The sequence below is a fragment of the Ctenopharyngodon idella genome, chromosome 7 (genome assembly GCF_019924925.1).
Source record: "Ctenopharyngodon idella isolate HZGC_01 chromosome 7, HZGC01, whole genome shotgun sequence".
Classification (NCBI taxonomy): Eukaryota; Metazoa; Chordata; class Actinopteri; order Cypriniformes; family Xenocyprididae; genus Ctenopharyngodon; species Ctenopharyngodon idella.
This window is the reverse complement of record NC_067226.1, coordinates 22,095,525-22,120,572: the sequence shown is the minus strand read 5'-3', so window position 1 is coordinate 22,120,572 and position 25,048 is coordinate 22,095,525. Positions and strand designations below refer to the sequence as shown.

The window sequence follows — 25,048 nt, the reverse complement described above, 5'->3', positions numbered from 1 at the left end:
AAACAGTTTTCTCTTTCAAAGCGGCTTATGTCTTTACCTAAAACAGATCACACTATGTTCCATTTTTATAAATGAAAACATAACATTTTTCTTTTGTATTTAATAAATAAGACTGTTATTTTAATATCGCTCTCTACCCCTTTATATTACACTGAACCAAGGAAATGCACATGATCAAAATTGGGTCAGTTTACCTTGGCAAAGTCTGCAGTTTGCTATTTTCGCAATTACCTGTATACACAGCCTGGAAGTTGGTGTATGCACGTGCTCTCAGAGTGTGTTCAATGTGTGTGCGTTTGACTGGGTATCTGACTTCAACATAGTGCTCTGAATGAAAATTGGACATATAAAATGATCTCATCTCACGACCACCCTCAATATATTACTTAGATATTCAGAACAATTTAGAGTAAAGATGCTGAATGATGATTATACGTCTCTGACTGGTCTAAGAAAACTGTTCCATTGTGTCTGTGCAAATGTATTTAGGGTGTGTATGTGTGTTCCAGTGGGAAGCAAACTATGAATTACACCCAGGTATGCTAACACTTATCTCACTGTTTTACTCTATTCCTGTCTATGTCTCACCTACACCATCTCAGATGGCAGACATAATATTGAAACCAATTTTTGTATTCACCCACTTGTGCACTCAGTGCGAGCACACCAACCTTTAACTGCATTGCATTGCATATTTACAAGTATGCATTTTATTTGTTTGGCTTCAAGTACTAATTACATATATAGGCTATGTTGCAGTGCATTGCTGGGGGGAGGAGGGGGTTCAAATCTGTAAGTATACAAGCCTTAGAAAGCATTAGTAGATACATATTGATGGGTGCACTCCATATGTTTGTAAGTAAATAGGGAGCAGCTCCAAATGACTGGCTTTTTCTAGGTTAAAGGTCACAGGTCAAAGACAGCAGTGGTTGGCTGAAGGATTCAGTAGGTTTGTAGCTCATAAACCGAACAACAAACTTTGAACAAGAGTTAGTGGGCCATTAGGTGTCCCTTCATCAAGACTCCTTTGTCAACATGAACTTTGATCGTGTGGGAAAATCCAATGAACAACCTCTTTTTCTTTTTTTTCATTACATTAGTTATATCAAGTGCAGTAAAACTGTATTATACTCTTAAAAATAAAGGTTCTTTATTGGCAACTTTTAACATTCATGGAACCTTTTCATAACACAAAAGGTTTTGGTTATACTTTATTTTAAGGAGTACTTTTGTACATGTACATGTGTAATTATACATGTTACGTACTGAATAATATTAATCATGCACGTACTTACGGAAGTGTTAGGGTTAGGATTAGGGTTTGGTTTAGGTTAGTTGCATGTAATTTTGCATAATTTTTACTATTGTAACTACATGTAATAAGGACACTATAAAATAAAGTGTTACAAAGGTTTTTTATAGTGGAAAAAGGTTCTTTAGATTTTTAAAATTTTCTTCACACTAAGAGAAAGATAGTTCTTTTGGGGAACCAAAAATTGCTCTTCAGTGGCATAGCTAGGAAAACTTAAGCTTCCATTATTTTTTGTATATATATATATATATATATATATATATATATATATTAGTTTCCGTTTAACCATGTCTATATTTACTTTTGAGGTTTACATTAGTGTGGATTATAAATTTATATACGACGATTGTAAATTCATATATAAATATGGCAGTTCGTAGGTATGCCACAGGCATCTGAATTATGGTTTAGTATGAAATATATATATATACAGTCATGTGAAAAAGTTAGGACACCCTATATGGTTTTCCATATCAGGACATAATAAAAAATCATCTGGTCCTTGGCTGGTCTTAAAATTTGGAAAATATATATATATATATATATATATAAACAACTCGTTTTTGAAAGCATTTAAGATAAGATACAGGTATCATGTATATGATAAGATATGTGTTTTATAAGATAATTGTTCATTAAGAGCATGCTGGTAGAATAGAAAGAGAAAACATGTATTAGAAAGAGCTTTGCTAAAAAGCAAGTAATTACCGTTGGATGATGTGTTGCAAGACGAGACGCGGGTGTCCGAGAACAAAGGAGGCAAAAGGCTTTATATAGACAAGTCCTGAGAAAACTCCTGGAGCTCATTACACCTCAAGACTTAAGTTATGAGGGGAATTTTTGATACTGATGACCTCAAGGATTAGGATTTAATAAGCTGTCTGTAAAAGACTAATAAATAATGAGTCAGTGAGGTCAGATTGACTATAAAAGGCTGAAATGTGAAGATTATGGGAGAGGCTGCTTCGTGGCCACCTGAAGAGCTTCTCCGGCACCAGAACCATCTCTGATATTGCCTTCACTGAAGAACTTTTTGATATTTATGCTTTATTTAATACTTTTATGTGTTTGTAAAATACATGTATTACATGCTGGAAATACTAATTGTAATAAATAAATGAACTTATAACTTTATAACTAAACTCTGCCTCATGTGGCATTAATTTAAGCCGTTGAGCATGAAACAGACCACGGAGAAGTCTTCTTTTTGATTGTAAGCATTTTAAAGTGCTATATATATATATATACAGTCATGTGAAAAAGTTAGAATTCCATGGTTTTCCGTATCAGGACATAATAAAAAATCGTCTGGTCCTTAGCAGATCTTAAAATTTGGAAAATATAATCTCAGATGAACAACAGCACATGACATATTACATCGTATCATTATTTATTTAGCAAAAATAAAGCCAAGATGGGAAAGCCATGGGTGACAAACTAAGGACACACCTCAGTTGCTTATAGATCTACTTTTAGCAGTAATAACTTGAAGTAATCATTTTCTGTATGACTTTATCAGTCTCTCGCATCATTCTGGAGGAATTTTGTCCCAGTCTTTTTTACAACGTTGCTCCAGTTTATTGAGGTTTGTGGGCATTTGTCTATGCACAGCTCTCGCCACAGTTATTCAGTCAGGATGAGGTCTGGACTTGACTGGGCCACTGTAACACCTTGATTCTTTTTCAGCCACTATGCTGTAGATTTGCTGGTGATCTTCAGATCATTGTCCAGCTGCATGACCCAATTTTGGTCAAGCTTTAGCTGTTGGATGGCCTCACATTTGACTCTAGAATACTTTGGTAAACAGAGGAGTTCATGGTCGACTCAATGACTGTGAGGTGCCCAGGGCCTGTGGCTACAAAAAAAGCCCAAAATCATCACCCCTCCACCAGCATGCTTGACTTTTGGTATGAGGTGTTTGTTCTGTATGCTGTTTAGTTTTCACCAAACTTGGCGCTGTGCATTATGGCCAAACATCTCCACTATATGGTCTTGTCTATCCAAAGGACTTTGTTCCAAAAGTCCTGTGGTTTGTTCAGATACAACTTTGCAATCCTAAGCTGTGCTGCCGTGTTCTTTTTAGAGAGAAGAGGCTTTCTCCTTGCAACCCTTCCAAACATGCCATACTTGTCCCGTCTTTTTCTAGTTGTACTGTCATGAACTTTATCATTTAACATGTTAACTAAGGCCTGTAGAGTCCGAGGTGTAGTTCTTGGGCTGTCTGCAATTCCTCTGAGCATTACACGGTCTGATCTTAGGGTGAATTTGCTGGGACGTCCACTCCTGGGAAGACTGGCAACTGTCTTGAATGTCTTCCACTTGTGAATAATTTTCCTCACTGTAGAATGAAGGACTTCAAATTGTTTGGAAATGGCCGTTTCAGTCTTCTTAGATGATGTCTTTCCTCCTTGGCATTGTGTTAAGACACACTTCTGCTTTTATAGAGGTGCTCACACTTGCTGATGATCAATTAATAAAAGGTATTTGATTAGCAGAGCCTGACCGTTACTTAACCTCTTAATTCCTATGTTAACAGTAAGGGTGTTCTTAGTTTGTCACACATGGCTTTTCCATTTTGGCATATATTTGTTAAATAAATAATGACACGGTGTAATATGTCATGTGTTGTTGTTCATCTGAGGTTTTATTTTCCAAATTTTAAGACCAGCCAAGGACCAGATGATTTTTTATTATGTCCTGATATGGAAAACCATATAGGGTGTCCTAACTTTTTCACATGACTGTATATATATATTTCATACTAAACTATAATTGAGATGCCTGTGGCACACCTATGAACCGCCGATGGCTTCACAAGGGGAAATTACAAAGATCAGCCTATTGATGCCTTCTAAAATTGCTCAGTTAGCGTAAAATTACTCTGAACGCTGCCCTAAAAGGCCAAGCTGGGTAAAATCAACATGCTCAGCCACCTCCGTACACAATCTAAATAGAACCATACATCAGCAGAGCTTTTTTGGGCCCTTTTGTTGCTCTCTACTGCTCTCTTTTCAGTCTATTCCTTCACTTCTTCTTCCACCTGAGTAACACTTCCTCCTCTGTTTGTCCATTAGAGCTCTGGTAGATAGATGCTCTGTGTTTTTACATTCTGAGTAGTGCAAATGTTCTGCCATTAGGGTGAGACCAGATGAGACCAGCTCAAGCAATACAAACACAAATGCACAACTTTATGAACTTACAATCTGAGCTAATGTCAACCTCAAAAGTCAATATAGACATGGTTAAACGGAAACTGAAAACACACATCTATAAATAATAATAATATACACTATTTTATATATATATATATAGGTGCATCCCAATTCAATTCATCCCAATTCATGTACTTATTCATGTATAAAACTCATACACAACACGGCTGAGTACATACTGCATAAGTGCATATATAAGTGCATAGTGTGTCATTTGGAAATATTTAATGAAAATACTTAATTTCTGTTTACTTTTTTTACTTCTTTTTTTTTTTGATGCAACTTGATTTATCAAACACAATGCAGAGCCTTCAGACACTGACTGACTCTTTGTGGATGTGTAGTACGTGAGCAATGTTATCTCCCTGTCAAGTACAAACTATCCCATCCTCCTTTGATGAGCTTTACGTGCAGAGTGTTCAAAGTTGGTGGTCTTCTACTTTGTTTGTTTGTCTGTGGTGTTTTGTAATCATTTAAATATTGAACAACACCAGATTGAACTCTGTACAGGGTATTTTATCCTCTCTGGAGTTGAATGATGAATAAGCTAATGATAACGAAGTACAATTGATCTGCCTAGTTGCTCCAATACCATTCCTTGCCAAGAAGGTATGCAATCAGATATACTATCACAAGTGGCATTTTGTTTTGATTGTTCAACGAGTATGATCACTTGTAAGTACACATGATAGCCTCCTTTCTATTGTTTTTGCAAACTTTTGTCTTTTTATGTGAATGACTATGCTGCTGATAAGTTAAAGCTGCAAGAACAACTCATCTAGTTTGCACAGTTCCACACCAAACAGCTGAACAAAGGTCACACAGTCCTTGTGCAAAAAATACATTGTTAATATTCAAGTGTACACACAGTTTCCTCTCTGAAACAATCATGCACATGCATACACACACACGGACAAAATTTTGTTAAACTAAGCCAATATTTTATGTTGTGGCCAATAACCAATAAATGGCTGATATTTTAATTTTATACAATTTTGGGTTACACTTTATTTGGTAACATTTTATTTTACAGTGTCATTGTTGCATATGTTACATGTAATTACAATAGTAATAACTATAAATTATGCATTTACAAGCAACTAACCCTAAACCAAACCAAACCAAACCCTAACCCTATAGTAAGTACATGTTAATTATTATTACTCAGTACTTACATGTATAATTAATTACACTGTAACACGGACACCTTAAAATAAAAGGTTACACTTTATTTTAAGGTGTTTTTGTTACACTGTAATTATACATTTAAGTACTGAGTAATATTAAGTAACTATGTGTACTTACTATAGGGTAAGGGTTAGGATGAGCGTTTGGTTTAGGGTTAGTTGTGTGTAATTATACATAATTTATAGTTATTAGCATAGTAACTAAATGTAACATGTAACAAGGTCACTGTAAAATAAAGTGTTACCCAATTTTGCATAAATAAATTAAAAATAAAATGCTAAAAACTAAAGTCAGTCATTTTAAAAGCTACAAAGGAATTTAGGCATCACAATGGTACTGTATAATGTATGGTATAAAGTGGATTTTCATTTAGAGATTTGATTTAAAGAGTGTTTTTAAAGATTAACTATAAATTAGTGTTTGATGGTAAATACAATCTAAATATAAAAATAGAGGAAAAATGAGCATATATGATTAAATATCCAGTATTGACCATATATCCATTATCAACCAATATCAGCCAATAATTGATATTGTATTATGCAACCCTAAAAAATGGCATTGGTCCTACAGTATATATGACCAAATCCTCATGAATGAATATTCACTGACAACAAGCACATATTAATCTGACACAGAATACACGTCAGGAAACGTTCTAAACACATCCACAATCACTCACATCATAATAGTGACATATGATAGTAGTTGCATCACCACGTGCACATGATCTCTGAACACACACACAGTTCAAAACAAAGTTTGAAACAGCAGGGTTTTCTCAGTAACATGACCTGAAAAGTATCTAATTAATTTTCCCTCAAAACACTCAACAGACACAGCTGTACTCACTTGTCCAGCCAGGTCCAGATTCAGCCCAAAATCAGAGTAGGTGTCAGATGTAAACAAACGAATGGGCCAGAAAGTTCTGCCGCAGTCCTGTGGTACAATGAGCAGATCCAGAGAACGGGGGAGTATTGGCAATGTTGTGACGTGCACTCAGGCGTATACACAATCATGTACACAGTCACAACTGCTCTTCTGTCACACTGCCTGTGAGACTGTGAGGCCTGATCCTGTTAATCTCTCTCTGTCTCTCTCACTCTCACTTTTGACCTGTCTCTCACTCTCTCTTGCTAGATGCAGGTTTTCATCCTCTGATGCTTACGTAATACTTACACACCCCCGAGTACACGGGCCAACCACAGGCACTCTGTCTCCACCAGTAAAGAGCGGCAGGATTTAAAGACAGAGACGGGGAGGGAGGGATGGATAAAGAGGAGGGGGAAGAGAGATATGATGATAAACAAGGTTTTTCTGAGTGTTGCATAGTCCATGTGCATTATGGGGTAGTGAGAGAAGGGTAAACAAACACAAGAGAAAAGATGTTTATAATGCTTAATGGGGGGAACACAAACAGCATTGTTTTCCTGGGCCCTGTGATTTAACTGATTGACTGTCTAGGCTAAAATCCTTTTTTTTTTTTTTTTTTTCTGTACTGCATTACATAGTGAAATTGGAAAAGCTCAGTGCCGATTCATTTTCTGCTAATTCTTTTTTGAACCAAGATGCACCCTTACTAGGACACAGCCTTCCGAATATGAAGCACCAATATCCTGCTAATTCTTTTATTTTCTAATAATAAAAAAAATATATATATATATATATATATTTTTTCTAATTAATATATATATATATATATATATATATATATTTTTTTTTTTTTTTTTTGTGTGAATTTTAATGTTTACAAAGGATTGGGGGTTATTGGAGAATGCAAAGGATACACTTGATGCATCCTTCATAACAGGCTTGCTGAAACACGAGAAACGATGACTGCTTTCAAAGGATCTTTTAAATTGAGATTAATTAGTTGAGGATCCCATTGTAAAGCAGTGTGAGTGTACAGTTGTATCGAAGTGCTATGTAAATGCTTCATTCATTTGTTCGTTCGTTACTTCATTCATTAGTTGTAACGCTATCTCAAGACCAATTCGTACGTATTTTATGAGGTGGCTAATTCGTACGACCTCACTTGTACGAATTCATACTATTTGTTATAGGTTTAGGGGCGGGGTTAGGGGTAGGTCATTTGTATGAATTCATACAAATTTTGCAATTCATACAATACATATGATTTAGCAAAAAAACGTACTAATTTGTACGAGTGAGGTTGTACGAATTCATATGAATTAGCCTCCTCATAAAATAGCCTACGTACGAATTGCCGTGAGATGGTTGTTCATTCCAATGAAACAACAGCACTCTTGTTAATGAGATATGCTTAACTATAAGCCATAAAGAATTGCATTATAAATACTAGGGGTGGGACGGTTCAGATTTCTCACGGTTTGGTTTGTATCACGGTTTTAGGGTCACAGTTTCGGTACAGTTCGTTATGTGCTGTGTTTAGTAAAAAATAGGACGATAGTCAAATAAAGATAAAGAAAATAAAAACAAATAATCTAACTACAAAAAACAGCACAAATAAATACATGTAAAATAAATAATGCTTTACAGGTTTTTCAGGTATCTAACAGCTTTCAGATACAGAAATTGAATAAAGTAATCAAATATAAAATAACACTGCATATAAACTTTTTTGAATAGTTAAATAAAGATGAAACATTATTGAAGTTACAAAAGCTATTCAGCCAAGAGTGATTTCTTCGTGCTTTGTCGTTCGATTAACTTTAAAACACATAGAGCAGGAATAGGCTATTAGACTGCTTTCCCTTTAAGATATAATTCAAAGATCCAGTACACTGATACTGATACACATGAGTTGTCTGTCTCGTTTTTCTCCTAAGACATAACCTACTATGTTTGTTAGGATACTCGCTAAGATGAGCATGTTGACATAATTTTTGTGTGAATTTGTCCGTTCAGATGCAAGACTTGAAAGAGAATTTGCACGAGAGTATTTGCGTCGCACCCTATCAACACCCGGGTGATGACGACGTAAATGACTGGTCATAGAGCTTTCGGCATGTAATTGAACATTTGCTTACAACGAGTGACTGTTTTGTCCATGTTCTTTTGATCATCGCTGTTGTAACGTATTGGGAAACTTGAATGCGTATCCATCGACTGAAACATACATTAGCCGAATCGGTCTGTCTGTTTTGCACGTTGTTTTCAACAAACCATATTATGCGTCGTCAGAAACGAACAGTTCGATTTTTTACAGTGAACTGTCCCACCCCTAATAAATACAGGCTTCATGTACAGAGTTACTGAATTTTAATTAGCTTTAAGTGATAGTGGTATAATGGTGTAACTAATTTTTGAGAAAAAGAATAGTCTTTTTCCAACAACTGCTGCGGCCCATTTCTTCAAAAACAGCGGTGAATGGTTATCCTGCACTGATAAGGCAGTAAACTAATCATCTTAGAAAATAGGTTTTACAACACACTTTATCTCCTGCTTGTTGTTCTTGTGTAGAGGTGAATGGATGAGAAAAAAACTAAAGAAACTTGGGAAAGAAACACCATCGCTATCTTTCCCTATATATTTTTCTCTCTGCGAGTGCATTTGTCTCTAGGTTTATCAGAAGAACACTGCTTTGTTCAGAATGTTTTTTTGACTAAAACTTCACACTGATAAAATGAGAATATTTTAATCACAGTTTCTCCATATCTCCCGACAAAAGAGAAGAAAAATACCAAGGTAAACCGAAAGAAAATAATAATAATTTGTGCAGTCTAAAAGCAAAAACAATCAGCCAATAAAATCAATAGGTAAGGTTCAAACCAGTTCATGTTGTGTCTGCAGAGTTTTAACAGAGAATTTAATGCACTCATGAAATATACAACAGTAACAATGACAAAGTGTGTCTGCACTAGAGAGGAAGGTGTTCATGACCTTCTTAATGCAACAAAACTAAGCTAAATGGCTGATGCAGAACAGAAATAAGAGCAAATGTATGGACATAAATATTTATGTAAATGTATTGACTATAATGTCCTTGCTGACTGTAGTGCCTAAAAACATTTTCTCTCCAACAGGGTCATGGATTCATGATCAAAGCATTGTTCATTGATCCAGTGTCAACAGACTCACCTGAAAAACATCTATGCTGGGACACTCAACATGAGCAAGAGGTACACAGCATCAAAAGTGGCAGTAGACTTCTCATTTTCTTTCTTTTCTTTTTTTTTTCTGAACTCTGCACTGATGGTCTTTCTTTATCGCAGATGCTTTTTACTGTTAAAGGAAAACCCACATAAAGATAAGAATAATGATAAGGAGGCCTTCAAATACTTAAATATATGGCATAATACTCCATCTCCATGTCCTATTTTAAAAATACATTAAAGAAGTAAGAGAAGTAAGCATCCACATGGCTCTTGTACCATCACACTCAAAGTCTTTTATCAAGGGTTGTTTTTAAATCAACGTTGATCCAATGGAAAAGAGAGGAAAGAATGTCAGTCTGCAATATGTTCATTTTTTGCAGCATGTGTAAACACAGAATATCATCTGCCAAGGCCAAGCTGATGTCAGACGCATGTCCATATCAAATGGATTGCCACACTCGCCAACAATCCTCTTCAATCTTTTGAGTGTGATGATGTAAAGCTTTCTGCATGAGAATTTTTATGAAGAACTGAAATAGTCACAGTGGCCCCAAAAAGTTTATATTAAAGTAGCAGTTAAAATGAAATTGTATACAACACAGCAAATACTTATTGCACAGACCAACCTTTATGTCCTTTTGTTATTAATGACATTAATGTAAGCCTAATAAGCAGCAGATAATGCACCTGCTTTTTTCAGCATCTATCTAAAAATGGCCTCAAATGTACATTCACAAACTGTCATAGTCTGTCACACTTTTTTTTCTTTTTCACATTCCTCCCTTGTACCACTACGTGACAACACAACACACACAGGAAAATTATTAACACTCATCAGTGCAGTGCAGTGCGTCATTGTCTTTCGCTGTCATCGGTGTTTGCATAGAGTGGAGTCCAAAAGTCTGACACTTTTGAAAAAAAGTTTGTTTTGTTTTTTTTTTGAAACCTTAAAATAAACAAATTTCTACAAAAAGGAAAGTTGTTTCAGGGGATGATGAAATCATTACATTTTGATACAGAATTAGGAGATTATGAAGACAAACCTTTTTTTCTTTGAAATAACATGCATGGATGAATCGTACACAATAAGACCAGGAATGCACATTAAAGTAAATAAGGTCAGTTTTCACATTGACTTTAAAGGAAGTGATTTTATTCTTTTAGAATAAAAAAAATAAATAAAAAAATCTACCGGATACTTCACTTAACACATGGACCCTGTTTGACTGAGTTCAAATTCATAGATTATCTTGACTGAAAGTCCTATGATGTCTTGATTTTTGAGTAAAACTGCTCAGATTTGCTTTGTGACACAGGTTTCTCTTGTGCAAATAGACAACAGTTGATATGAGAATGTAGAGTACGTGATTGTTGAGCCTGACCAGTCTGGGGCTCTGTTTTTTCCCCAGGCTGAGAGTTGATTTCTGTCCAGATAGCAAGCAACCATTGAAACAATGTTAAGTCAATGTTGATGTGTCAACGCTAATTGTATTGAATTAATGTTACAAAGTGATGTTGGTTCAATATCACTTGTGCACCCACAATTAATGTTGAAACAATGTTGAGATTTCAACAAACAAACAAGGAAAAAAAATATAGATATAAAATATATGTGCACAATTAATGTTGAAACAATGTTGAATTTTCACCAAAAAAGGCAGCTATATGCACGGTTACTTCCTGGTTGTCGTTAAGCCAGCTCAGGCATTTCCGGTGAACTGTCAGCTGTTCATTCTGTAGTCGCTGTACATCGACACAAAACCATCAATTGTTGGCTTTTTTAATGTTGTATTCATATTTTAATGCAGTTATCACATTTACCTAATTTGCCAATAAACCAGTTTTATTGATTGCAATAAAGACGAAGCTATTGGAACCGTTTAAAAACGCAGTGTTTGTAATTAGACACACACACACGCATTTTTTTCCCCAGCACTTCAAATGTTATTTTTAATGTGATGACCACAAACATTATTTGTTCATCCTTCTGAGATTGTCCCCATTGTAAAACTGAATGTTTAAAAATGTAGGGAATTCAACATTTGATAGAAAACACTTATTTAAAAATAAAAAAGACAATAATTACCACTTTAACCAGAAGATGGCAGCAAAGTAGCATTTATTTGCACATATATCAGCCATTTCCTCTAATCGTTTTTCACTTCGTTTTTGACTAAATATTAAACATTATAAAATAACTAGGTTTAAAAATATATTTTGGTCAATGTGAAGTATGAAATACTCAAAAAATCTTAAGAAAAGCAATAACTTCTCTTGTGAATGAATGACACAGAAAGCGAGCACTGCGCTTTCCCTTTGTAATCACTGAAGCTGTCATTCAGTGCAGCGCAGGATCAATGATTTCAGCACACTTGTAAAAACACACATTTTGTTCAGTTAATCTAACTAAAGTGCACAATAAATATTTGATTTTTGAAGCTTTTTTTCACATAAAAGTGTGAAAACTGATAGTCGAATTGAATTTAGCCAAGGAGGAACAATGAGATACTTTATTTATTTATTTTTTATGCTGTCTTACGTTTGAATAACTAAATTAATGCTATGCCTGACTATTTAAGTGTCTATATTCTGATTATAAACTAAGTATTACACTACTGATACTCAACACACCAGCAAATGACATCTCACCAGAAGTTTTCGAGCTGTCTTATTGCGGAAGTTCTAAAGAACGCTCCGTGCATATAGCCCATTAAATCAACATTACACTATGATGTTGATTATACATTATTGCTGTTGAATCAACACTTAAATTAACAAAAAGAATCATTGGTAATATTGTTTGATCAATGTTACATTGTAATGTTGATTCTAAATCACTTTTGTTGAAACATTAAAAATAAATGTCAACATAAAACAATGTTGCCATCTGATGTACATGTACCGATTTAATGTTGTAACAACATTAATATTTCAACAATCATACATGTCATTATAAGTATAACTACAAGTAGTCCAACGGTTCAAGTTTTAAAAATCTGGCTTACATCATACTGCTTCTTTTCCTTTGGGTTCTCTGAAATCTGAAAAAGAAAGCATGATGACACTTAAGAGCAAGTCAATTCAGGGACAGGAACATTAGTCTTGCAAACTATCTCAGCTCATTTTCTATGAAACTACATAGCATTCAAGTGACCTTCAAGTGTTCCAAGTTTATCTTGTAGAATAAAAGAGCTTAGGTTTTTTCAGTGACAAATTCTTTAAAGCTTTGTGTGTGGAGGGATGGCAAGAGACAAACCGAATAAGACAAAAGAAGTGATTTATTACACGAGAAGCTGTGAGAAGTAATAATGAAAACTGATAAGTACAAAAGAGAAAACTTACACTACTACTATACTATACTACTGTACACACACACACACACACACACACACACACTATATTTACAAAACACCTCAAAATTAAAATAAACGCAAGAGAAAAGGGACATGAGTGGCACCAAAGGAAAGAAAGAACAAAACAAAACCCAAGGCTAACTCATGTATAATCCTCTAAACTAACTAACAAACAAGTGTAAGGAAATCAAAAGTCTTCAGAATTAACGAAACCTACAGGGGTGTGGCGCTCACTTCTAACCTAGTCTAATACATAATCTCTAAGTCTGCATCCGAAATCTTAAAAATGCTGCCTTCGGAAGATGCATTCCAAGACATTAAGGCATCAAGGCATGTCCGAATCCAATGTCAGCTTCAATTTTTGAAGGCAGTATAGATGTATCCTTTGCTGTCTTTGATATCCCACAATCCTGTGCATTCCATTCTGTGACAGATAAGCTAAAAAAGAAAAATGGCATCTAAAAGTTGCAGTTGGTAGTCAGTTTGTGTGTAAATGTAAAGTTTTTGACCAACGTTTTCCACTTCTGATGTCATTTCTGGTGAGAAATTACCATTGTAGTAAATATTCACTTGGTTTTCACCAAAGTTCGCGCTGTTTTGCTGTAGATCATTAAACTGTTACGCTACCTCAGAAGTCTGTGAAAAATTAGTTTCGTGAGGTGCCTTCATGCACAAACGCTGCCTGCAGAGTCATTGAATGATAGGGCAGCAAGGCAACAAGTCAGCAGTTTTCAGACGCAGCCGAAGTACTGCACAATGTGCGTCACGTGACGTCTAACCTATCCGCTTTTCCCTGGTTTATAGAGAAACAATCACCGTCAGAATGACAACAGAAAAGTAATAAAGTACTGGTGTGATGCAAGATAGGACAAAACAGTACAAGTAAAGATTGTCACAGTAACAACAAGCACTAGAAAAAGGTTAGATTAAACAAGCAACAGCAATGGCAAACAAAGTCAGAGTCAAAGACAACTAGCACACGTTCACTCCATCATGTTATTTAAAAGCTCTGGCGGAAGACTTGATTGGCAGTGGGAGCAGTGATGTCACTCAGGTTAACGATGATTGACAGCTGCTCAGGCCAATAGCAGTCAATGGGTGTGAAGAGAATGACAGGGAGCGAAGGTAAGAAAAAGAGGAAAACATGCAGGCGCACCCACGGATGTAACACTCCCACCCATAAGAGTAAACCTGCTTGTGAAAAACAACAACAACAACAAACAATCATATATTTAAGCTATACTGTAGTCTAGAAAGAGCTTCAGCTAAAACATTATCTGCAACTTTCTTATGTTTGATTTCCCAATTGTAATTTTGGACTAATAGAGTCCATCGCATGAAATGCTGATTTTGGTTATACATCCGAGATAAAAACAAGATGGTCGTCATCTGTTGTTTAACAATGACTGGAAGTCTACTGGAACCAAAGTAACCTTCAAAATTTTATAAGGCAAGTAATACCCCTTTTCCACCAGCATGAACCGAGGTTCAATGGCTGTTCATAACATTTCAAGCAATAGATAGATCATGCGCTTAGCCTTGAACATTAACAGGAAGGTCATTCCAGAGTTTAGGAGCCAAATGCGAAAAAGCTCTCCCTCCTTTAGTGGACTTAGATATCATAGGAACTACCAAAAGTCCAGAATTTTGTGACCTTAAAGGCTGTGATGAATTGTTGGGCGTTAGAAGATTGGTTAAATACACAGGAGCTGAACCATTTAGGGCCTTACAGGTCAGTTGCAATACTTTGTAATCTATACAAAACTTAATAGGTAACCAGTGTAGAGATGATAAAATTGGGGTTATATGATCATATTTCCTTGACCTGTTAAGAACTCCAGCAGCTCCATTTTGGAATAACTGTAGAGTGAGGATGCAGGACAACCACCTAGTAATGAATTACAGTCTAGAGGCCATCAATGCATGAACTAGCTTTTCTGCATCAGAGACAGATAACATGTTCCGTAGCTTGGTGATGTTTTTAAATTGGAAGAAGGCTGTTTTTGTAATATTTGAAATATGATTATCGAAAGACAAATTGCTGTCTAATATAACACCCAGGTCTTTAACTGTAGAGGATTAATTAACAGTACATCCTTCTAGATGCAAATTGAGATTCTGTGTACAGGTTTTTAGCCCAATAAGTAATACCACAGTCTTATTCGAATTTAAAAGCAGCAAATTACTGGTCATCCAATATTTTATATCTTTAAAACACTGTGTCAACTTGGATAATTTAAATATTTCATCCAGTCATGATGAAATATATAACTGAGTATCATATGCATAACAGTGGAAACTAATTCCATGTTTTCTAATATTAGCAAGAGGCAGAATGATATTGAAAATAGCAGAGGGCCTAAAAATCTCTGCTTATATGCTTCAGGAAACAACTCCTAAGCACAAATAATTGCATACTTCATCACATCACAATGCGTTCAAATGCACAAAAATAAGAATCTACTTCTGATTCTCTAAATTGAGGCTCTAAAGCAATGTGCTTACTCACGTCAAAAGAACTCTGAGACGGATCAACCAGAGAAGGGGCATTAGAGACCTGACCCTGGTTTGACTGCGCAGCTGAGCCAGCAGCAACCTTCATTGCCTCCAGCTCGAACTGTCACAACTTCACCTGCTTGTCAGCCTCAATTTTGAGCCTGCGCATTTCTAAACTCAGCCTGCTCAGCCTGACGTGCTTGGCTTTCTCTTGTGTCTCATATTGCAAATGGGCCAAAGGTACTCTCAGTCGCATCCCCTCTTTGGAATCAGTGGAAATGGGAAAGAATGGATCAAAGGGTGGCAAGCTGGCCTTAGCATCGGCGACCACCTCTGCCTCAGCTTCAGTTCTACTGTCCTGCTTGTCCATGGCACACACATTTCCACAATTCCCCATATCCACAGCACTTGACGCAGGAGAATCATTAAGCTCACTTAGATGTTGTAAAATTATACTCTCTTAAGAGTCTGTCTACCCACAGCAATCTGATAGTGGTCAGCTATCAGCAACAGTTCCTGCTTCCTACACAAGTTAATCTGCTCTAGTGTTGGATTTACAATAAAGTTCTTCTAAACTAAACTAAACATTGCCATAATGTTTAACCAGCAAATGAACACTATGATACAGCTCTGCATGAGTATACCACCAACATGCCAATAATGTAGCTTCAATTGCCACTGGCATGCACACACACAAAATATCACAAATTAATACAGGGATCCCAGGAGGAGCCCCCATTAAATGTTACAACCCCCGATTTCGTCTAGGGTTGAAAGGGGAAAGATTTAGATTTTTGTTAATTCTTTGTGTGTGAGGATGGCAGGTGAGAAAACTTAAGTGAAATAATGCCAAAAGAAGTGATTTATTACACACGAGTGAAAATAAATATACAAGAGTTGATGAATGATAACTGATTGAAGTACAAAAGAGAAAACAATATATTGTCGTGCTACTGCTTTGGGTCGATGCAGTGGGAAACGCGGGTGAAATGAGCCACGACAAGGGGATTCGTTCACAGAGTTTACTGTTCTGCACAGATGTAAGTCACAGTTCACAGCGCACTCACCAACAGTATCGTTCATGAACACACACTTTGTATGAAACTGATGTGGCTGCTAGGTGCTCTTGCTCCGGCACAGGACGGCAGTTTTCCGACGTGCGATGAGCATGCGAGCAACCCCAAAATCTAACTAAAGAAGAAAAACGTAACTTTACGCTCTATACAAAAGAGTGCGTAACTGAACAACCAATAAGAGACTAGATCACAGAAAGGGTAACTAAAATACTTAAAGGGGCCATGTTCTCTTTTCTACACTATTCCCCCTCTTTTAACAGTACTGAGTCCCTTCAGTAAAAATAGCATAACAGTAACTAAGAAATAGTGCATGTAATAATAAACAGTATCTTTAGTCTGGAAAAGTCCTTCAAGGCGTTAACTCTGAAATAACATTCCATAAGTACTAGTACTTAACTGAAAGTCTGGAACACAGTCATTCCTTTTTTTTTTTTTTTTCCTCTTAATTATTGTATCTTGCAGGCTTACGAATTTCTCTTCCTCTGTTTGTCCTCTTGACTGTCTCTTCTTGTCCTAGGTCTGACATTAGCCCAAGTTCCCTTTCTTTTTGCCTTCGTCGACGAGCTGCTGGTTGACGTTTTCTTCCTTTGTCCTGGTTTTCCTTGGGCTCAGGGTCAGAAGAAACTGAATCTGTTTCACTGCTGTACTGGGTTGCGAGCTGTTCAGGATCAAGCAAAGGCTCTTGAATTATAGGATTACTAGTGGTATCTTTGCTCTTTTGCAGGATCTGACTCCTTTGACGCTTAACCCATGCTGGAATCACCTCACAGTCATAAGGCTTAAGACGGTCATGATGCATGATTCTCTTTTGTCGTAACCCCTGGACCTCATAAAGCACCGGGCCACAGCAGACAGATATCACAAAGGGCCCTTTCCAAGGTGCTTGGAGTTTTGGACTTTGTCCCTTCTTTTTGGTGCTGTCCCTCATGTACACAAGATCTCCCACATTATACGTCCTCTCTTGAGACCTGAGATCATACGTCTTCTTTTGACGTTGTTGAGCTGTTTGGAGGTGCTCTCTGGCAGCATCATGTGCTTCTCTTAAGCCCTTTTCCAAGTTGTACAGGAAGTCGGGAATCAGCATCAGCCTATTTGGTGTGAATCCCGTGACTGCATGTTGGGAGCTACGATATGCTGATGTAAGTAGAGGAAGATGCTCATCCCAGTTTTTCTGATTCTGGTTCACATAGCAGCGAATCATCTGAAGGAGTGTGCGGTTGAACCGCTCAACTTGCCCATTTGAGGCAGGGTGGTAAGGGGTCGTCCTTGTTTTTGTGATCTGCAAAAGACTGCAAACATTCTTGAATAGTGAACTTTCAAAATTGCGACCCTGGTCTGTGTGCAGTTCGAGTGGTGCACCAAAACGGGAAATGAACTCATAAACCAATGTCCTAGCTGTTGTTTCTGCGCCTTGGTCTGGAATAGGAAATGCCTCCACCCATCGAGTGAATTGGTCAATGATGATGAGAACATACTTGTTTCCAGAACTGGACACAGGAAATGGACCCAGTATATCAATGTGGATCCGATCCATTGGGGCCCCTGCTTGGTAATTTTGAAGTTTGGCTCTCTTAGTAGGTCCTGCAGATTTACAGGCATTGCAGTGTTTGCACCGTTGTATGTACAAATGTACATCTCCACCCATGCCATGCCAGTGAAAACTCTGACGGAGTCGCTCTAACGTTTTGCCTTCCCCCAAATGGCCAGACTGGGGTGGGTTGTGGCAGGCTTGCAACACTTCTGCTTGCATTGAAACTGGTACTAGTAACAGCAGGGAAGGGCTGAGTCCTCCAGGTCTTTCCCAACGATAGAAGAGAACACCTTGGTGTAATTCGACTTGCGGCCAACACAACCAGTATTTCCTTACTGCTGGACTTTTCAATGCTACCTGCTCCTTTGTGGGAATGGTTCCACTATTTTTCCACTCATGCAAGATTGAGAGGTCAGGATCAGCTTTTTGTTGTTGAGCCAGCTGTTCTTTGGTAGTGGTTTCTAACCAGTTAACATGTGGCGCTCCAAGCAACTCTGAAACTGATCTGTTCTCTTCGCCTGTGCAAATGTCATTGCGTTCAGTGTTGTCATTGTGTTTCTCTGTTTCACACTCAATGCGCCTTACTGCAAGTGGCACAACATCGTCAACGTCTTCTTCAAACCTCTCCCAGTGGTCATGGAGTCTTTGGCAATGTTGACAACCTCCACATGGCAAATCTGAAACATTCTTCCCTGCCTGATAACAGTTACACGTATTGGGAATCTCACCATCACGTCTTGACATCGCATCAGCATTTGAATGGTGTTTTCCAGCCCTGTGCTCAATGACGAGATCATACTGGCTCAGCTCTTCCAGCCATCGAGCAAGCTGTCCCTCAGGGTGTTTGAAACGGAACAACCAGGTAAGGCTGTTGTGATCAGTGCGCAAAAGAAACTTCTTACCAAGCAGGTAGTGTCGAAATTGGCGGGTGTAGCAGACAACAGCTAGCAACTCTCGCCTTGTTACACTGTATCTTTTCTGAGCTGGGGTAAGGTGGGTACTTGCATAGGTGATAACTCTTTCCTCTCCCCACTGGAGTTGTGATAACACTGCTCCGATGCTGTGATTTGACGCATCTGTGTCCAGAATGTATTTCCCTTCTGTTGAAGGATACCCCAGTATTGGTGCAGAAGTCAATCTTTCCTTGAGTTGTGTGAAGGCATTCTGGTGCTCCTCAGTCCACATGAATGTCACTTCTTTTCGAAGGAGTTCATTTAGGGGGCTGGCCAGCTCAGAAAATGCCGGAACAAACTTCCTGTAGTAGTTACACAGTCCAAGGAAAGCCTTTAGCTCATGCACACTTGTGGGGGTTTTCCAAGTGTCTACATCTTTAATCAAAGCTGGGTTAGGGCGGATACCCTCACCACTGACCACATGGCCCAGAAAAAGGACTTCGTCTTTGAGTAGTTGACACTTGGACGGCTTCAGCTTCAACCCATAACTGTCAAGGCGTTGGAATACGAGTGCAAGGCGATCAAGGCTCTCGTCTACTCCTTTACCCAGGATAATGATGTCATCCAAGTAAATCAGAAGGGTTTCCCATTGAAGTCCTCGCAGAACAAACTCCATTGCCCTTTGGAAAGTGCTTGGAGCATTGCACAATCCAAAGGGCATACGGGTGTATTCATACAGGCCATAGCGAGTGATGAAGGCTGTCTTTGGTCTGTCCATTTCATCTACTGCAATTTGCCAGTACCCAGACTGGAGGTCTAGGGTAGAGAAGACACAAGCGCCACCAAGGACATCCAGGCATTCCTCAATCTTGGGGAGAGGATAAGCATCCTTTGTTGTCAGGCTGTTTAGGCGTCGATAATCGATACACCAGCGGACTCCACCATCCTTTTTACGGACTAACACGACAGGGGACGCCCACTCTGAGGAGGAAGGTGTAACAACTCCTGCTTCCAGCATAGCTTTGAGATGCCTCTCCTCTTCCCCTTGAAATCCGAGTGGAGTCCGTCTTACTGGCTGGCGTACTGGCCCAGCAGCTCCAGTATTTATTTTGTGTGTAACAACTGTTAGGAAACCAAGGTCAGCATCTGAAACGGCAAAAAGAAATCTGTATGAGAGCAAGAGCTCAACAAATCGCTGTTGTTGTTCTTCATTTAATGTTCCACTTGAAGCAGCGTAAAGGGCTTGGAGGTGCTCAGGTAAGTCAGTGGCAGTTGACAGTCTTCTTAGTTCCGGATAAATTGTGTTATCACTCTGCTCTTGAACGCTACAGTCCTCTTCTTGCTCTGTATAATGTGATGAGCTCTCATCTGGATAGGTTTCAACCAAGAGACCAAGACAGGCTCCTTTCAGCAAGGTGGTCTTATTGCTGGAAAGATTGCAAAGCCTTACAATCACCCGTTGCTCCATGGTTGTGACAACACTTCCAGAAGCCACAGTTTCTGTGATCAGGTAGGGTTCCAAAACAGCACAGACACCAGGTTTTGGATTGTCAACTTCACCCCAGACAAGACATTCACTTTCTGGCGGTAACATTGTGTCTGTCTCCAGGACCACTCGTGCGACATGGTAGTCTGTTCCATCACCTCCGACAATCTTAGCGGGAACCAACTCTTCCTCAATGAAAACTCTGCCACTAGAATGGATTGTTATGTTTGCAGCCTGCAGGAGGTCTAGGCCCAAAAGAACAGAGTCACGTATCGGAGCCACAAAGACTTCCCATTCTGCACTCCATGTACCGATTTGGAATTTAACTTTTAGTCCAGCTTTGGCGCTCATGTCTTTCCCTGATTCTGCATTATGGAGACATGTCTGTGTTAAAGCTGTCTGCTTATTTAAGGGAAACTGCTGATACAAGGTTTCTGAGATAACCGTCGCTTCAGCTCCTGTGTCTACAACGGCTTTCACTGGAATGCTGTTCACAGTTGCATCAATGAGCAAGCTTGGGCCTCTACTTGTAGTGCGTCCCACCTGTGGTGTAGGGGACTGGCTTCTCCAGCTTACTACATCCCTTGGAGCAGTACTGCGGTTCTGCTCCTTACTACTTTGACTGGAGTTAGGTGGTGGGGTTGACAGCCTCACACACTCTCTGCGAAAATGTCCTTCTTCACCACAGTGATAACACAGACCTGTTCCAACACGGCTGGGACTTGGTGAGTAGGACTTGGTTTGTGCTGCTCCACTTTGTATGGGAGACCGACCTCGCCTCTTTTCCTGATTTGCTGCTTCCAGCTTTCTTGGCTCCTTGGCCACAGCATTGTCTAGTTTTGATTGCAGCTGCTCCATCTTCTCCATCAGGAGGTGAAACTGGTCAGCAGTCACATAGTTCTTACTAATTCTCTCCACTGTTTCTGTTAGGAATGCAGTTTTCTGCGAAAGAAGAGCTAGCTGGTCTGCAGTGATATAAGTTGGACTCTGCACCCTGCGTGATGCTGCTGGAGTTTCACTGGACACTTCATCATCATCTGCCCAGGAAATACGCCTGGCTCTGCTTTTTGCATCAACATCACGTCCCACGGTGGCTCGATAATTGTGCTCATGGGCCTCTACAAGTCTTTGAGCCTCCACTAATGAATGAGGATCTCTGTTCATTACTTCATAAGCCACCTTTTGGTTACGAAGCCCCTTGAGGAAGAAATCTGTGGCAAGTTGATCTTGCAGATCAAGCTCCACACCAGGGTATGCTAAAGTGACTAAGCGTTGTACCTCTTCTGCAAACTCTGCTGCCGACTCTTTAAACTGGCGGAGTTCTCCCAGCTTCCTTCTAATTGTGGTTGGGGGGTCTCGCTGACCAAAACGTTGAGTTAGCTGCTCTTTAAGAAGAATGTAGTCTTCTCGAATATGCTCAGGAAGTGAACAGACATACTTAATTGCTGCCCCCCTCAGACATTCATGCAAATAATCCACTCTGTGGGCTCCACTCCAACCATACTTCCTGGCCTGCCGTTCAAATGGTACTAGAAACGATTCCCAGTCCCCACTACCATCAAAAATAGCGAGCTTTGCTCTGGGACACTCTTGAGGGATGGCTTGGCCTTGATGAGGAAGAATACTGTGTCTTTGTTCAACGGCGTATGTAGGTGGCAGTAGCTGAGAGCCACGCTCACTACTTCGATGTCTAACACTTGTCTCTATGGAGGGGGTAACTCTGGTGGGGCCTGAAGTACGTGCTCTCTGTTGTATGACTTCCAGCTCAGCAGCAAATGGCCCACTTGTAATGTTGCGTGACCTCTCTGGATTCTCTGAGGGCAATGGTGAATCAGAGTAAGGCATCCGCCTCTCTCTGACAGTAGGCTGTGAGCTCTCACGGGTGTCCCACCTGGGCGCAGTGGACATGGATGTTTGCGGGGCTTGGGTATTACTCGCAATGTGGTTCAATATTGGAGCCATCATCTTTTGCAGTTGCTCATTATTCTTGTTCTGACATTCGAGCATCACTTTCACCCAGTCTGGAGGTTGGTCAGGATCAGGGGCTGCTGCTGCCATTGCTCTTTGGTGTAAATCTTCCTGGGACATGTTTTAATATTTCTCTATTTACTATCTCTCTTGTTTCTATTGTTATTTTTCTCTCTCTTTCTTTTCTTTTTTTTTTTTTTTTTATATTTATCTTATCTTTTTTTTTTCTTTTCTTTTTTCTTTGTTTTTTTTCTTATATTTATCTTTTTTCTTTTTTTCTTTTATTATTATTATTATTATTATTTTTTTTTTACAGTCAATTATCTTCACAGACGTCCTCCAGGAGCATTTATTTTTCTAATGCCTCTGACAGTTCACAGTGTAGTTGAGTCAACACAGTTCTCATCGGGCGCGATGACGTCAGCCACCTCGCGCCTCCGGCCTGGTCTTGAAGAATGGTGAAGCGTTTTTTTTTTTTTATATATATATATAGTTTTGTCTTAATTTGTTTTTCAGTCAGTTATCCTCACAGACGTCCTCGGAGCATTTGATTTTCTTAATGTCTCTGGCAATTTAGTGTAGTTGAGTCAACACGGTTCTCATCGGGCGCGATGACGTCAGCCACCTCGCGCCTCCGGCCTGGTCTTGAAGAAGCGCTAACAAATTAGCTTGCGACTGCAACATCCACTGTTGTCATATGTTATTTTGCCAATATCCAAAATCCCTCTGGGTTAATTTACGGAGTTTCAAACACATCCAGATAAATCCCCGCTTCTGACACCAGTTGTCGTGCTACTGCTTTGGGTCGATGCAGTGGGAAACGCGGGTGAAATGAGCCACGACAAGGGGATTCGTTCACAGAGTTTACTGTTCTGCACAGATGTAAGTCACAGTTCACAGCGCACTCACCAACAGTATCGTTCATGAACACACACTTTGTATGAAACTGATGTGGCTGCTAGGTGCTCTTGCTCCGGCACAGGACGGCAGTTTTCCGACGTGCGATGAGCATGCGAGCAACCCCAAAATCTAACTAAAGAAGAAAAACGTAACTTTACGCTCTATACAAAAGAGTGCGTAACTGAACAACCAATAAGAGACTAGATCACAGAAAGGGTAACTAAAATACTTAAAGGGGCCATGTTCTCTTTTCTACAATATATACAACATATACAAATGACTCAAAACAAAATCAAACCCAAGGGAAAAGAGATGCGAGTGACATCTACAGCATTAACACACCACTAACTCAACTACACTAACTACCCAAAATACAAAACATACAAGGGGTGGTGCTCACTTCTAACCTAGTGTGTCTAATACATCAAAGTCTCCATCTAAAGCCCAATGTATACTTCACTTTTTACGGGTATGCAAGGGTCAGCGTACTGTACGCGCAGCGCCGGATTTTTCCAGTATCACATGTGCATTTAATTTTTATTTATTTTTTTTGGCAGTAATTAGTTTATCCACAAGGTGGCAACCATGCCCTGGGGGCATTGATTCACAAGGTAGTCGAAGACAAACAATGGAGAATATACAATGGACAATGGAGGCCTACATAGACGAAAGATTGTGCGAAGAGGTTAGAAAGTACCCTCATTTGTACAACTCTAGCATGAAAGAATACAAAGATGTTTACATAGGTTGTAACTTGTGGAGAGAGATTGCTGTGTATGCATGCAAGTCAAATGAAGCATACTTTGCAAAGATGACTAACACACATTCACTCTGGCGTGCTATTTAAACTCTGCCCGGGAGGAGACTTAATTGGCAGTGGGAGCAGTGACATCATGAAAGTTAACGATGATTGACAGCTGGTCAGGCCAATAGCAGTTAATAGGGGTGAGCCTAAAGCCGGGTGCACACTGCGATTTATAATAGTCCTTTACTATTGTTGCTTGTCAGACTGTACATTCATGATCCTCATGTCACACTGTGGGATCTCAGCTGTCGTACGTCAGACTGTACGACAGTAAAGACGCGTTAAAAACGGATGCGCGCATGAAAACTTGTCTGGAGTTTTACATCATCAACCCACACTCGTTAGGTGACTGTGAGCTGCATTACACACAGGACTGAAATGGTGGCTAACAAAGACATCTCTAGCGTTAATTTTGATCACGGCTTGTTTTGAAAAACGAAGACAATTTGACATTCGTCGTGGGAGAAGTCACACTGCAGGACTGTGTGCCAAATCTTCTGACACTGCCAGAATTTTGTCGGAGGTCAAATTTGATCGCAAAGGTCATTAATGGGCTGTCTGTGAACATGTCAAACTAGCGATCAAAGACTACAAATTTTAGCCTAGGATTATAGGAATCTTTTAGGATTCTCAAAATTTGTCTCAGACGACCAAATCGTGGCCAAAATCGCACAGTGTGCACCAGCCTTAAGAGAATAACAGGGAGCGAAGGAGAGAAAAAGAGGAAACACCCACAAAATAGCCATGTC

The 25,048-nt window shown here is 39.0% G+C and overlaps 2 protein-coding genes across 2 annotated transcripts in view; both read right to left on the bottom strand.

Annotated features, from left to right (window-relative positions):
• pcxb (pyruvate carboxylase b) overlaps window positions 1-6,895 on the bottom strand; it is a 203,665-nt gene extending 196,770 nt beyond the window's left edge. Inside the window, exon 1 of the mRNA XM_051900588.1 lies at window positions 6,565-6,895. The gene's annotated coding sequence lies outside the window, so the exon portion shown is untranslated. The remainder of the gene's footprint in view (window positions 1-6,564) is intronic.
• LOC127515591 (uncharacterized) lies at window positions 315-23,752 on the bottom strand. The gene is made up of 3 exons (XM_051899414.1): window positions 23,220-23,752; window positions 17,781-23,022; window positions 315-327 (listed from the first exon to the last, which is right to left on the bottom strand). The coding sequence occupies exons 2-3, from the start codon at window positions 22,712-22,714 to the stop codon at window positions 315-317; spliced, it is 4,947 nt and encodes a 1,648-aa protein (XP_051755374.1). The 5' UTR covers window positions 22,715-23,022; window positions 23,220-23,752.
• Window positions 23,753-25,048: the final 1,296 nt, after the last annotated feature.